This window comes from Chelonia mydas, chromosome 1 (assembly GCF_015237465.2).
Source record: "Chelonia mydas isolate rCheMyd1 chromosome 1, rCheMyd1.pri.v2, whole genome shotgun sequence".
In the NCBI taxonomy this organism is placed as follows: Eukaryota; Metazoa; Chordata; order Testudines; family Cheloniidae; genus Chelonia; species Chelonia mydas.
Window position 1 is genome coordinate 45,561,024 of NC_057849.1, and position 16,036 is coordinate 45,577,059.

General features: G+C 40.3%; 1 protein-coding gene across 10 annotated transcripts in view; it reads left to right on the forward strand.

Annotated features, from left to right (window-relative positions):
- Positions 1-16,036, forward strand: part of PAN3 (poly(A) specific ribonuclease subunit PAN3) — a 116,380-nt gene that overhangs the window by 78,430 nt on the left and 21,914 nt on the right. For 7 of the 10 annotated variants that reach the window (XR_006286359.1, XM_037891626.2, XM_037891633.2 and 4 more), the window contains 6 exons: positions 7,537-7,784; positions 8,921-9,025; positions 10,168-10,225; positions 12,628-12,789; positions 13,118-13,234; positions 14,357-14,458. Coding sequence is in view for 9 of the 10 variants with exons in the window: in XM_037891626.2 (XP_037747554.1) it covers positions 7,537-7,784; positions 8,921-9,025; positions 10,168-10,225; positions 12,628-12,789; positions 13,118-13,234; positions 14,357-14,458 (792 nt within the window). In the remaining variant the exon portion in view is untranslated. The remainder of the gene's footprint in view (positions 1-7,536; positions 7,785-8,920; positions 9,026-10,167; positions 10,226-12,627; positions 12,790-13,117; positions 13,235-14,356; positions 14,459-16,036) is intronic. The other 3 variants (XM_037891630.2, XM_043531307.1, XM_037891638.2) reach the window with 2 other exon arrangements.

Here is a 16,036-nt window from a genome sequence, read left to right on the forward strand (position 1 = left end):
TCTCCATCCTTGACCTACCAAGACAACGGAGCACCTCTGAGGGAATGAAATGTACAGAGCCCAAGATTAAGGGTATGTTTATACTGCACTCAGGAGAGGTGATTCCAGCTTGCATAGGTGTACCTGAGTTAGGCTTTGATCAAGTAACAATAGCAGTGTAGCTGCAGGGGCATTGGTACAGGCTTGCCTCCTGAGTACAACCGTGCCTAGGACCCTGGGTACATAACTCATGCAGCTAGTCCATGCTGCCATCCATGGTGCAGCAGCTATACTGCTGTTTGGTCTATCTGGATCAGAGGTAGGCAACTATGGCCCACAGGCCACATCCGGCCTGCAGGACCATCCTGCCCAGCCCCTGAGCTCCTGGCCCGGGACGTTAGCCCCCAGCCCCTCCTCCACTGTTCCCCCTCCTCCCGCAGCCTCAGCTCACTGCTCCGCCGGCACAATGCTCTGGGTGGCAGAGCAGCAAACTCCTTAGGCAGCGCAGCTGCAGAGCCCGGCCTGACCTGGTGCTCTGTGCTGCGCGGCTGCCTGTCCTGGTGCAGCTGTGACGCCAGCCACAGGTGCTCCAGGCAGCATGGTAAGGAGGCAGGGAGCAGGGGGTTGGATAGAGGGGCAGGGGAGTTCGCGGGGTGGTGGTCGGGGGACGGGGGTGTGGATAGGGGGCGGGATGATCGGGGACAGGGAGCAGGGTGATTGAATGGGGGCAGTCAGGAAGGAGGAGGGGGTTAGATGGGCAGCAGGGGGCAGGGAGGGGTGGATGGGGCAGGAGTCCCCAGGGAGCCATCAGGGGACAGGGGGGCTGTCAGGGAGAAAGAAGTGGGGGGGGAGGAGTGGGGAGTTGGATAGGGAGCAGGGGGCTGGGCCATGCCTCACTGTTTGGGGAGGCACAGCCTCCCCTAACCGGCCCTCCATACAATTTCAGAAACCCAATGTGGCCCTCAGGCCAAAAAGTTTGCCTGCCCCGATCTAGATAAAAGCTAGCTTGGGTATGTCCACATAAGTTGCAGTGTGGGACAGCAGGAGCAAGTGTTCTCTGTTGAAGGGGTTTGACTGTGGGCTGAGCTCTGAAAGGAGGTCAAATTAATCTCTCTTGACCACCTGTAAGGTATGATGCAACACCCTACAGTTTGAGAGCTTTCCGACCATACCAGAAGGGTACAGGTGAGGGAGAAGAAAAGAAAGAATAAAATTATTTATATCCCAAGCAAAACCATCTCCTAACAGGAAAGGAAGAAGAGCAGAAGACTGTAAATGCACTAGGTTCCTAGTGCATGCAGATCTAATTACCTTGCACGCATTTAGCTACTGTGGTAATGGGCACTGTGGGAAAACTCTCTAAGATAAAAAGAAATGTCTGCTGCAACAGCTTTAAATACAGAAAAAACCTTTTGCAAATTATTTTATTTTAAAACTTCTATAACATTCAGTAATTTAGAATACCTGTGAAGCTTTTAACAATTTTATATTTATACAGTGTTTTTGTTTGATCTCTGGAAAAAGAAGGTGAATGCCTGAATTGCTGGACACATCACTAATGTTTTTCTTTAGCTCTAGGCTGTGGTTATGGTGCGTGCCAGTGTAAATTTGTGGACGAGAGGAAAAAAATTGGTGGAAAATCTTTTTGTGGTGCTTTAAAACAATTGCACCACTTTTTAAAAGATCACATGTTGTAGACTAGCTAAACTGCATCTGCATTATTAAGTAGTACTAATTAAAGGCTGGATTGTACAAGCATTGACGGACAAACTTCCATTGACTTCAGGGAGTTTTAGCGCCAGGTCTCAAATGAAGAATACATTAAAACCAACGGTTTTTGTCCCAGTGTATCCATATGAATCCTCAAAGTCAAAAGACACTTTGCTTTTAATGAAAATATTTAAATGCGAATAATAGAGCTTTAAAGCATTCATCCCATGAATTATGTGAGCCTGGAGTGAATTGTAATACAAAAGGAAGATAAAATCAATATTTCATTGCCTCCTCTTTTTTTTTACTGTTGTGGTATAAAATTAGTCTTTTTATTTAAAAAAAAAAGTAGCTTTGTGACAAGAATATGAATGAAGAAAATGTCTCTTAATTTGAACTACTGTAACTTGGATAGCAATTCTTTGAAACTTGTACAACTACTAATATGAGATTCAATTAAGCAAGCCAGTAAAGGCACGCTTTTCATGGCCCTAGCATGCAAAGTTAACATTGTGCTCCACTGTCTTTTAATAAAAAGAAAAGGAGTACTTGTGGCACCTTAGAGACTAACAAATTTATTTGAGCGTAAGCTTTCGTGAGCTACAGCTCACTTTAGCGGATGCATTCAGTGATGCCACAAGTAATCCTTTTCTTTTTGCAAATACAAACTAACACGGCTGCTACTCTGAAACCTGTCTTTTAATACTAAGCAGTTGTGGGTGTAGGAGTTAATACTTGCAGAATTCCAGCTTTTTAATCAAGTACTTTGTATAAAAGTCAATGTTAAATTTTATGGTTACAATATTTAAATATTGTCGTAGCCTTTTTTAGATTACTGTCAACAATTCAGCAATTTGTGAATATGCTTTAAGTGTGCTGGCTTTTCTTTGTTCAATCCTGTCACTTCCGTTTTCTTCATTTACCACGAAACTTGGAACAATGTAAGAAGTGAAAGTTTGACAGTAACAGGCACTTTTTGATTTCATGTGTGAATATTAACTCCTACCTCATCAAGTGATATATAGCTCCTACTTCCCCTCCAGTTCACAAATCCATAAGGAACCTGTGTGGGTACTGTACTTATAAATACCAGGAAAGAGATTTAGCAGCTGAAAATAAGGGGGAGTGGTAGTAGCATGTGACCTGTCAGCTCTTTTGCAGACTTCCAGTGGTCCACTGATCAGTTTGCAAATAGTTACATTAGTCAATACATTCTGAAATCTGTGTCTCTCACCAAGAAGTATAGGTTAGCAAAGCATACATGGATCATATTTCAAATGTGACTGATAATGAAGCCAGATAAGCTCTTTCTCACTTATGGTGTACTTCACCAGGAGACCTGACTGATTCATTTGAGTATAGTGTGTGAGAGGATGAGAGGCTGATGATGGGCAGAGATGAAAATTGGAAGCTCTCTCCCCAGCTTTCTCCATTATCAGATAAGATCTGTTTCTCCCACTGAGGATGGAAAAAAACAGCTTGACAGCAGCTTCTTCAAAGCTTGTATCTTGGTGCTCCTACCAGCTAATCACTCACAGGGCTCAGACCTTTAAACTCTCCAGTAGAGGAGATGGAAATGGCTTTACTATTTTCTTACTATGGTTGGTGGCAGGTTTGTGTAAAGATCAAGGGTAGAATACGGCATTTATGAAACCTTTAGAGATTGTGCACCCCCCTAATCACATGGATGAGCGCTTACCCTGTAAATAGGTGTGATGAAGCCAGTGGTTCTAGTTATGGGAACAGAGGCTCCACAGTCTGTCTTGTTGCTTATTCAGTGCCTTTATTGTTGTTGTCAGTGTCAGTCAATGGGAAGATATGCTAACTGATTTCTATAATTCATTGTTTTTTCCTCTATCCCATTTTCTGTTTCTTTTCTTACCTCCACATTTCCTTTCTTGCAGCACCTCCTGGTGTCTGCTTTTCCCAGCAAGCTTTATTTCTACCCTCTTTTCCATTTCACTAGTTGTTGACATTAGTGTCTTAATTTAGAAAAAAACAAACAAAAAACATCTCAGTTAAGTTAGTGATGGCCAGAGGAGTTCACATCCTTGAGTCCTAGGTTCAGACAGTTTGCAAACTCACATTGGCAGCACTGCATCAGTTGCATTGCTTACATTGGGGAGATTTTCTTTGCTACCCTGAAGGCTGGAAACATTTTTTTTTAATAAATGAAAGTTTAAATGATGTAAAATTTGAATTTGCAATGCAAGCCTTAAATCCATCAAATGTGCTGGATATTTGACACTCCTAGCCTACTGGAATCATCCACAGAACCAAAAGCAAGTTGCAAGTCTCTTGCAACAAACAGGTCTGCTGTTCCAGCAGGATAAAAAGAAACTCTGATTTAAAAAAAACCCTTCCTATCTCCAATCGTTTCGCTCAACATGTGCATTGGCAAAATAGACTACCATTACATTAAGGGGGCTTGACATGATAGAGTTTCTGTGTTTCCAGGCTGGATAGTCTGACGTCCAATTTATTCCTTCAAGCTGTCAGAAGTTCTTCAAAAGATACCCAAACTCCTGAAACCTAAATGCAGGGCTGAACTTCATGCGCATTTGAAATTTTGACTAGTAAGCATAATACAGTATACAAAATTGTATAATGATATTATTCCCTTTCTCTTGTTTCCCTTCTCCTCTCTTTTGCTTTGCTAAACAAACATAACTTTCTAAACATTAGATGTATTTATTTGACTACTGCAAATGGAAATATATCTTGTTAACATTTAAAAATGGATGAAACTATACCTATAACCATAGCTGGGTGGTACATGGCTTTATTGGCCCCAGGAGAATGGTTTTGAGAAACTTGCAACAGATGTTCATAGCATACTTTAAACACAGACCCTAGACTATATTTGTACCCAAACCAGCAAGGTATACAGTACAATATAACTTTTTTTCCTGTTTACAGATATTCTATATTAAACTTCACCACATAAAGCAGTCTTAGACATTATTTCATTAAGTGGTGGCTGCTGCTTTTTCCAATCTATAATTTAATTCAATTAGTTCTTTTTCAGTAAACTCTTTGAAGCAATTACTTTGGTATAGTTTTGGATCACTCAGTAATAAATGCTTTTAATTAATACATAATCGTCAAACATTTTATGGCATAAAATAACTGAAATAGGATAGAAGAGACACACTCAAATCTTTCCCTGGTTTAAAGAATTGTGTAGTGGAATTCATAAAATTCATTTTTATTTTGTAGGCCATTATTTTATTGGCTTTTCTTCCATATTTGACTTGATATATTGTTTCCCATTAAATCATTATCTCCTCTCCACATTAAAGTGGGAGAAAATACAGAACCTTCATATGTGCTCTCTTGTTAAAATTAGTTTTTAATATAATATGCAGTAACTGCTTAACCACTAGAGCGATTGAATAGTGGTTAAACAAACAATTACTGCATATTATATTAAAAGACTAATTTTAACAAGAGAGCAGATATGAAGGTTCTGTATTTTCTATATATAAAGGATGCAAAGACAATGAACTGGTAGACTTTACCTCAGCAGTGGAGGAAAAATGCATAAGAAAATGTATTAAAGATAAATATGTTTTGGAATTTGGGAAAGTTGCAAGATTGTTTCAGGGTTTTTGTGACAGATAAGAGAAATGTCAATGTTTCTGAGGAAATCTTCCAATTTTGTTGACAGAAAGAAATAAACCTAACTTATTATGCATGTCTTTTGAGCTACCTAAAAATTCTTTGCTAGAACCAAAGCTAGAGTGCAAATTTAGCAAATAACTTTAATAGTACCATCAGAATATACTTGTTTCAGATGAAATTTTAGCCATTTTCAAAACCAAGAAAGTTTACATTATTCCACAGCGTAACATCTCTTTTAATTTTTTTTATCAGAAAGTCACCAAAAGTTACATTTATATCCATTAACATATTTGGTAGCTATACAGAATTGAGACGTTGGCTGCATTTTACATGGTAGAATCTATATTCACTTTTGTAGCTAGTCATATTGATTGCAAAACTCTACCATAGTACCACCTATATTTACCAGAGAGGATATTTAAGTCTGGAAAGGCTAACTTTAGACATATTAGAAAATGTTAAATTTGTTTCCGATGGGGAAGACTGTGTGCCTAAAGTGAGAAATATTTAAAGGAACACTATAATACCAGCCTGTCTTGTATCTAACTTGCTCACCCAGATGTGTATGTTCTATCTGTAACCCAGGGGGTTTTCTTACAAATGAGGTAGTTGGGGCCAATAGAATAAACTTCTGAAATTATTTTTGTAGGCTGATGTCTGAAAATGCTATACTATCTGAAAATGTCAAACTAATCTTGGATGAATTTTTTTAGATTCCTAATGAATTTAAGGATATTTGGGAACAGGGAATATTCATCTCTTATATCTCTGTCTGCAATATTCTTGAATGAGAAGTTGCTCAATAACTAAAGTATGAATGTAACGTAGGGTGCCCCTGTCTATTCCAGTTGCAGCACTAAAGTGCTCATCAGCCCTGAGATTCTAAAGTTGTCTACAAGACTTGGACATTAGGGTGCGGTTGAGGGCTTCGGCTGGGGGTGCAGGCTATGGGGTGGGGCCGGGGATGAGGGGTTTCGGTTGAAGGAGGGGGCTCTGGGCTGGAACCGAGTGGGGTGGAGTGTAGGAGGGGGTGCTAGCTCCAGCTGGGGGTGTGGGCTCTGGGGTGGGGCTTTGTGGTGTGGGAGGTGACTCCGGGCTGGGGCAGGGGGTTGGGGTATGGGAGGAGGTGCAGGGTCCTGGTGGCCGCTTACTGCGGCTCTCAGGAAGCGACCACCAGGTCCCTGCAGCCCCTAGGTGCATGGATGGACAGGTAGGCTCCGCACATCATGCCTGCAGGTGCCACCCCCACAGGGAGCCTGGGGGCCCCTGCTGCGCCGCCAACTGGAGCCACCAGGGTCCCTTTTCAGCCAGGAATTCTGGTCAAAAACCAGATGCCTGGCAAGTTTGGCAACCCTGTTGGATATCCAGTCACCATGGATTTTAATGCATATTGGACATTCAGGTCCCTTGGCAGCTTTGAAAATGTCAGCCCAAATCTATACTAGTTCTCCTCAATCTGGAAAGAGTTACCATATCGATATTTATTAGATTAATTTTCCAATCAACAAGAGATCACTTTTTATTTGGTCACCTTAGGAAAAGGAATAACTTTTCTTTAGGGAATTATTCGTCATAGTATGTAGTTCATAAGCAGTCTGTGAATTATCAGAAATATACATTTCTTAGTACTGCTTTAAATTGAAAAACTTTCCTGATTGTTTACTTGACTACCTTGTGTAAAAATTAGTGTTAATATATATTGACACATTTTCATTCCCTATATTATCTGCACACAACTAAACCAGTTCTGCCCCTACAAGCATGCCAATAACTTGGCTATTTCTTTGTCTTTGCAAGTCTCCTCTGCTCTCAGTCCCATCTCCCTCTTGACATATTGTATTCCATGTGCCATCTTAATTCCTCCTCCTACATCTAGGCCACATGTTCTCCAGTCCCCCAGCACAACTGTCTTGGTCTCCTTTTAAAAGAAGCAAAGATTCTGGCTGTTTTGTGTCTGTCCTCTTCCTGGGCAAAATGTGTCTTCTCCAGCTGTACTGCTACTTTGTCCCCTTAATGCTTCATAAAGAAATAGTGGGGCTTATGCCTTTCTGCTCCCTGCCTTCCTGCAGAGGGAACTTGCAGCTTCCTGGCCCTTCTCACCTATCAAAATTTCATTTCGCCTTGAGCAAGTCGATGAGGTAGATTTTGTTTCAAGCTTTGAGTTAGTCTTTACATTTCCACAAAGCAAAAATTTGTTGAAGAAAATTTTCTTGTCTTCTTAAGGAATGTCACTGTCTGCAGGATCTTCTCCTCTTCACTCCCCTAAAATTACTCCTCACACATCTCCTGCTCCTAGAAGAAGAAGTCATACTCCAAACCCAGCAAATTATATGGTGCCTACTAGTGCCTCTACTCCTGTTACTAATGCTGTCTCCCAGCCTCCATCTACTGGCCAGGTGATTCAGAAGGAAACTGTGGGTGGAACAACGTATTTCTACACTGATACAACTCCAGCCCCTCTCACAGGAATGGTATGTTTGTTTTGATACCCTCATAACATTTTTGACCATATCTTAGCTTTTTCATAAAATGAAGATGTTTGAGAGATGTTTAATCTTGCTACTAATTTGTATTCTGTTGCAACTTGGCACAGAAGCTGTTACCTGGACACTTTCTCTTGCCAAATCTTAATTTTGAGTGGTATTATTCAAGTGATATGAGAGCACTATGGGGCAGTTTTTTTCCTTTGCTGTTTCTGACTGTTCTATTTCTGCACTCCTGTGCTGAATCTGTTACGTTCCGCACCACCCCCCAAAAAAGGGCATATTGGGACTCATCAAAAATTGAAACTAGGAGTAGGTTACTGAGTTGAATTATCATGCAGATGCTAAAATGCTGTGATGATGGGAGAGAGGGTAGTCACATAAGACCCTAAATAGTTGCATAATGTGGGTAATATTCAAAGGCAAACTGGAACTTACAATTTTGTGCAGAATTCTAGTAAATGGTTGACTAGAGAGGAAGTGTTCCGATGACAACTCAGAATTATGCTTCTTTGTTTTACTGAGTCTGGTCTGCTATATGTACACAAGACTTCTTGATGAAATTTCCATTAATTTAAAAGTTGTAACTAAGCAGAGGAATTGTAAGGAAAGACAGTAGGAAAAATTCATGGATAATTAAAAGGGTACTGTCAACTCAAAAATCACATTGAATAGTTTAATAGTGTTAAATTTACAAGTAACACCTAAGATTATTATAACTGAAAGATATGAGAAAACATATCTGTATTTTGCTTGTTTCCATTTGTGTGGGGTTTTTCACACAACAGCAAGAAGAAAACATTTTTTAAAAAATTGTTAAACTCCAAGAATAATAATCTTTCATTTCTGCAAGATAAAGAGAAACTTGCATTTACAGATGGGAAAGAAGGACAGTTAGTGTTAGATGATTTAAAAATCATCTAAAGTTGCATTGGTTGTGAATGTCACATTAGAAAATTATAGAGAATGCAAGAAGTACATTCATAGCACATGTACCATTTTGAGGATTTTGTTAAGTCAGCAGGTCAAAAAGTGCTCAGAATAAACACATCAAAATCAGATACATTTTTCCAAATTCTAAAGGAAACAAATCTTAAATAATCTTTTATTTTTTTCCCTTTTAGGTATTTCCAAACTATCACATTTACCCTCCCACTGCACCTCATGTTGCTTATATGCAGCCAAAAGCAAATGCACCTTCCTTCTTCATGGCAGATGAACTCAGACAGGTAGGCTGTCATAGTGTTGAAGTAGAAATGATTCAAATATCTTAATATATTCTTAAAGAAGGTTGGGCAACCACAAACAACAAAAGGGAAATAAGCACATTAAAACCACTGAGACAGTTCTCTTCATTCCAGACTTTAAAATGTAATCACGTGACAGAAATAGAGCTACCACAGAAAACAAAATTACAAGTACTTATAACTGTAATACCTTCTGCATGCCATATGTTTTTATCAAGAAAGTTTACTTGAAGAGAAATGTATTATTGTAAATCTTTTGGAATTTCTGTACATGCTAAACATTTTGTGAGGCATTGGGGTTTTATTTTAAATTTTATTAGAATACAGCTAACTGAAATTTCATTTATTTATTAACTGAGAGTTTATTTCACTAGGAGGGTGGTGAAGCACTGGAATGGGTTACCTTGGGAGGTGGTGGAATCTCCATCCTTAGAGGTTTTTAAGGCCTGGTTTGACAAAGCCTTGGCTGGGATGATTTAGTTGGTGTTGGTCCTGCTTTAAGCAGGGGATTGGACTAGATGACCTCCTGAGGTCTCTTCTAACCCGAATATTCTATGATTCTATTCTATGATTTTATGAAACGAAAGTATAATCAAGAAAATGTTGATTTTATGTGGATTTATTTATATACAGAGTATGTAGTTCTATTTCTTTAGTATATTTAAATGTATTATGAAGTTGGCTGTAAAGTTAACTGCCTCAGCATTTTCAGCATACCTGCTAGCCTTCTGCGGCAGGATACTGAGCACCCCTGGAGTTGCTCCGACTTGTTATGGTTCTCTTGGTATTATGCCCCTTCTTTTTTCATGCTCCTTTTACAGCTCCTTTCTTCCACACGACACTTCTTTTTTAAAAAAAGAAAAAAAAGTCTCCATTGTAACCTCCTTCTGATGAGAAGCAGTAGTCCTGAGGCAGCCTCCCTTTTGTGCAGGTTCTACCTGTGGGGAGAGTCCATAGATTCAAGTCCTAATTTTTCCAAGCTGGTGATGTGAGTTCTCCTAAAAAGTCAACTAGCTATTCTACTATGGAAACCTGGCCCTTCCTAGGTATTATGCTGTAAATTTAGCAAAGATGATAAACTAAATTATGTTCTGTACTGTAAGGCTACATAATTTGTTCCTCAGGAGCTGATCAACCGACATTTAATAACAATGGCTCAGATTGATCAAGCAGATATCCCTGGTAAGTAACTAGAAAGTCAGTCATCATTGTCTGTGGTTATTCTAAGCTAAGTCTTGTTTGCTCTCACAACTGCATAGCACTACTAACTTTGTTAAAAATAAATTTATATTAACAGCATGTTTTGACAAAACTGTTCCTGAATTTAATTTTTTATGAAGTGTATGACTTGGTCTGATTATACTAGAGCTGTTAATAACAGATGTCATTGTTTTAATACTTTGCCCCTTCAAAGTACTTTACAAACATGAGGTCTCTACTGTTCACTGTTTCTTTTGCATATTTTCTTTTCTTTATTTTAAAATTCTTTAGCTGACTGTCTGTTTTTCTGTTTAACACCATATGTCTGTGCTTAAAAAGTAAGCAGTTCTTAACTTCATTGAGCAGATTTCCCTTTTAGATCCTGTCCGCAATCCACATTGTAACTGATTTTTGTATCCAGTAAGTGGCATGGTTGGCTCTAAGCATGGTTTGTTTTCACACATTCTATTGGGTGACTACAGCAGCTGAGGCCTACTTTTTCAAAAGTGAATGTGGATGTAGATCATCAGGAGAAGGACTTTTAAACCCATCAACTTGACTATGTTTCTAGCCTTCAGCTTTGGGGACTGTGGGTATGTCTACACTTAAAATGCTACAGCAGCACAGCTGCAACACTTCAGTTTAGACACTACCTATGCTAACGGGAGGGGTTCTTCAGCAGTCTTTTCCTTGTTATTAAAATATCCTGACAGGCATTGGATGAAGGAATATTTAGGGTGCCACTTCACTACCAAGAAATAGGGGAACTGTTCTAGGAGCTTATCTGTATAAAATCAGACCAAGGAAGTATTTTAATGAGGAAAAACAAGTAAAATTCCACAGGTTTAGTAATAAGCATTTATTGTGATACTTTAGAGGAACTTTTTGTACTTTTGAGAAATTCTTCCTATCTAAAGGCATTCAACCAGCATCCACAGTATTTGTTACTGCTCAAAGGTATTTGCTTTTTAATGAGAACTTTCTCCCTAGCATCCCCTCCCCCAACGTCTGCTTGATACTAATGGTCCTCAGTGCTTGCGAAGTCCATCAACCTGTTGTCTTGTCCTTTTTTTGCCGCGTGTATAAATACAGGATTGACTTCACTAAATGATTTAAACAAGGGAAGATGAGTTGAGGGAGTAAAACCTTGTTTAAACGCAGTGCCTTTACTAGTTAGGCCTTATCTGCATGGAGACTTAGTGTACAGCAAGTCAGGGTGTAAATCTAGAGCATATTAGCCTTCCCCACACTAACTGCGTGTTTGGACCTTGCTACTGCACTCTAAAGTTTCCTAGTGCATTTTGACATACAGCCATTTGAAACAAGTGTATGTCAAAGCTCGCTTCAGAACTTTTAGTGCACAATAGAAGGGTCCACATGGCCACTTAGTGCTCAGCAGGCTTGTATGCTAAATGTTCGCACCCTGGCTTGCCACTCACTAAGTCTCCATGTAGACAAGCCTTGGTAAATGTGGGTTTATGTTTAGAAGACTTTGTTTTTCCAAGACACTCTCAACTAGTAAGATAGATTGTGTTTTAAAATGCTAGTTAACATGATTTTAGACAGATTTTGCACCTAGCAGAGATTGGGGAAGTTGTGTTTTAAAAATGCAGTTGCTCATCATGGTCAGTCTTTTGGAGAACCTATTGTTGACCGCAGTCAGCTAACATGGTTTTTATGCAGTTTGCCCTGTCTAGGTGCAAAGTTGGGACTAAAATACAAGTGTTAGCACTTTAAATGATGCACTATAAAACACAGCCTAGCTTCCTAGTCTGGACTGTCCTCTTAGATGTCTTATAATCTGTCCTGTTCCCCTCACTCTCCAAATAAAATAGTGTATTCATTCTGAACACTGACAGTGTCTGTCTTTGCTGTTCTCTGCTGCTGTCATAACGGAAGTCAAGAGTTGACTCGGGGCTTCATATTCACAAGGCTTGTGTGGGTATTGGGGATCATCCGTGTCCCTTCATATCTTCATCCTCAGTAGCTGCAAGAAAGAGTAAATTTTCGAGGCAGACCAAAAGATAACAATTTGTTGGGCAGCTACCAATGTACTGCTCCCCACTATTTGTGGATGAATTGGTTTAATGTTAGAATGAAGCTGGTACTTCATGGCACACAGGGCTTTTACTTCTCTTGTTTACTTTTAGTATGGCAAGATTATTTTTCAGAAAGCAGATATATCTGTTATCCAAAAATATCTCACAGGAAACCATATTTGTGCCAAAGATAGAATTATGAATTTTAACTTTTTTTTGTTGCATGTATCTCAGACACAGCACAAAGTATTGTTTGACATCTTAATAGTCAAATTTTCTTTACTACTGTAATATTGATTTTACAAATGCAATTAGTGTCTAATATATTTCTATAAACTGCTTTAGCAGTCCCTACAGAAGTTGACAGCTACCACAGCCTTTTCCCTTTAGAACCACTGCCACCACCCAATCGGATACAGAAAACAAGCAACTTTGGGTACATTACATCATGCTACAAAGCTGTAAATAGCAAAGATGATCTGCCATATTGCCTTCGGAGGATACATGGTGAGGGAAATCATAAGTTGTCATCTTTTTAAACGTCAATGCTACCTATACTTAAGCCTAAAACATTTGCACTTCTATAATACTACGCATAAATCTTAAATTGGCTTTGAAATGAATCATTCTGTTGGAATAAGAGAGCAAAGTTTGGCCTAGATAACAGTCCATAGTGTTGGAAATGAGCAAGCAAAGTTTTATATTGGTGTGCCTCTGTTGGTGGCAGCTCAGTACTTTCAGAACAGATACCAACGTTTTTTTAAACAAATCTAATGGAGCCTAAAATCACTGAATAAATGTAATTAAACTGTGTGGGTTTTTATTCTCATCTCAGGTTTCCGTCTTGTTAACACAAAGTGCATGGTATTGGTTGACATGTGGAAAAAAATTCAACACTCAAATATTGTAACTCTGCGTGAAGTGTTTACCACCAAAGCATTTGGAGAACATTGTAAGTTTCCAGGAATTGAACTGTTGAGGTAATTTTGAGGGTATTAGGGCAGTGCTTCTCACCTTTTTGGGTTGAGGACCCATTTATAAACTTTGGCCTGTCATGACACAGAGATCTCCCAAGACGCAATGACATCCCCCCTTCCGCTGGTGGGAGTGGGAACTCAGAGCTAAGATTCCAGATGCTCCACAATGGAATTGGAGGAGTGGCAGTGAGCTGACACGGCCAAAAAAACAGCCCCCCCCAGCCTATGGTATCAGAGGACACAGGGTGGGAGGGGGATTTGGGGACTTGGGGGTGTAGTGAAGAAGGGGTTGCGGGTTCGGAGGTGCTGGAGAAGGAGTTGGAGGGGCAGAGGGGTGTGGGTGCAATGGTGGACTGAGTGAGGATATGAGCATAGTGGGGCCCGGGGACACATTCCCCACACATGGCCCTTGGGGGGCAGAGGGTAAAAGGGTGGAGTGGGGATTTGTCATCTGTGGGAAGGAGTTGGGGGCAGAAGGGGCTGGTGGTGCAGTCGGGGAAGTCCTGGGTAGCTGGTGGCCCTGGTGCGTGATATGATGGGGGTATTTGTCTGGTTGTGGAAGGAAGGGTACATCAGGCAGCCCAGGATGGGGAATGGAAGACAGGCAGTACACCTTCCAGTGGGGTGGGGGAGTACATCAAGGGGCCAGTAGTTACCAGAGAATGTGACACCTACCGCTCCCTCACAGCTACTGTCTCGGAGAGCTGCCTGGGCTCAGCTGTCTACTCCGGGCATTAAGATTTCTGGACCTACAGCACCTCTTAGGTTTGGCCTGTCTCCCCTGGTGAGGGGCCAGCCGGGACAAATTTGTGCGAGTGGCATTGTGACCTGGCACATGGAATCGCAGCCATCACACATTCAAATTTGGCCTTGCTGGCCCCCCATCGTCATGAGGGAGGGGCAACTAGGCCAAACTTGAGCAACTCTGCGCACCTGTGCACCAGATCACAACATTCGGAGTGTGGAGCTGAGTTCAGCCAGCCCCACAACCTTTTGATGCATTCTGGCAACCCGCTTTTGGGTCGTGAGCTATGGGCTGAGAAACCCTGTATTAGAGTTAATAATTGTTGTCACTTACATATCTTTTTATTTTTAAGCTCTTGTGTTTGCATACGATTTTCATGCTGGAGGAGAGACTATGATGAGCAGACACTTTAATGACCCTAGTGCTGATGGCTATTTCACTAAAAGGAAATGGGGTAAGGAAAATGCATTCAACTCACTTTAAAAATTATTTCAGATATCTGAGGTGTAAAGTTAGTTGGGCAGAGAAATAGGTAAGTTCAGCTTAATAATTTTTCAGTTAGTCAGATATTAGGTATATTGTAAGTACCACAGGACAATGGTCTTTACCTCTCTTTTCCTAGTTTATTTGTAAAGTTCCTAGCATCCTGTAGGTGTTATATGAAAATAAATGTATGGGAAGTATTTTAAATAATAGACTGAACCAGTTGAGCAATGATTATTTTCCTAATTTCATATAACTTCTGACTTTACATCAGCAAAAATGGAAGAAAATGCACAAGAAACTTGAGTAAGGAGGCTACAACAGACATGCCAAACCCACAAAAAAATACGCAGAAATTGGGCTTGTTTTTGGCTTAATTGGCTTGTGAGTTGCTTGTTGGCTAGTTTTTGGCTTGTAGCTTGCTGCTTGTTGCCCCCCCCCCCCCTTTTTTTTTTTTTTAAATTGGCTCCTGGCAAGTAGGGGCCAGGGAGGAGAGAGTCAGGGGTGCACAGCAGGCCACCACAGTCCCAGACTGCATGCCAGGGGGGATCTAGTCACGTAGAATGTTGGGGGTTCTTAGGGATTGGCTTGTTTTGGCCTTGTTTTTGAAATGGGATTAGCTTGATTTTTGGCTTATTGTGAAAGTTGGGTGCTTCTTTACTGCGTGAAAGTTGGCAACTGTGGGCTACAACAACTTTTTGGCAGTATGGTCTACGAGATTGTACATGTGACTGGGAATCAGCTCTCCTGAGCTCTAATCCCAGCTCTATCATTGGGTGGCATTTAGCAAGTTACTTACCAGTGGGATTTTCAAAGCACAAATAACAGGTGCTTAACTACCATCTACAGTCATTGTGCAATTTGTGTCTTTGAAAATCTCCCCCTTAGTCTCTGTAATTTGAGAGGTCCCCCTTGGTAAAATGGGGATTCTTACTTGCTCACAAAGGTGTTATGAAGGCTAATTAGGTAATAACATTTGTATGGTGCTTTGAAAAGGTAAAGCTATAATTAGTAAGAACAGGAAACAAATTTAAAATCGCTGCACATTTAATATTCCTAGATATATTTTTTCCTTCATACTGTATCTACCGATCCAAGTTCTGTGAACTGCAAGCCGTGCCATAGAATCTGTTACTTTTTAGAAAAGAAATCAGTAGTTAGGGATTTCATAGCTCAAAGTGGCCACTAATTGGCTCTGAAAACAATTCTGTAAATAGACCCACAGACTCTTCCCAAGCCTGCTCTTCTTACATCTGCCTGTTGAAACTGGAACCACTAGTTTTGGACTTTATTTTAAATGTTTCTATTTAAATTTGACTTAGTTGTTTAAATCAGGACCTAGTGGATCTTCAGTGTATGAAAGTTGCAAGCCTTTAAAAGATGCAATTCAAAATGATCACCAAATAGTCCCCATTATCTTTTCATATAGTTCTCAGGTATGAAATTAAAACTTGATTTGCAGAATCATCATGACTGATGGTGATGTGCAAAAGGGAAAGAACTCCTCTTGATTTTCGGATTCCATGATAAGTTTGCAGGCCTAGCAGTT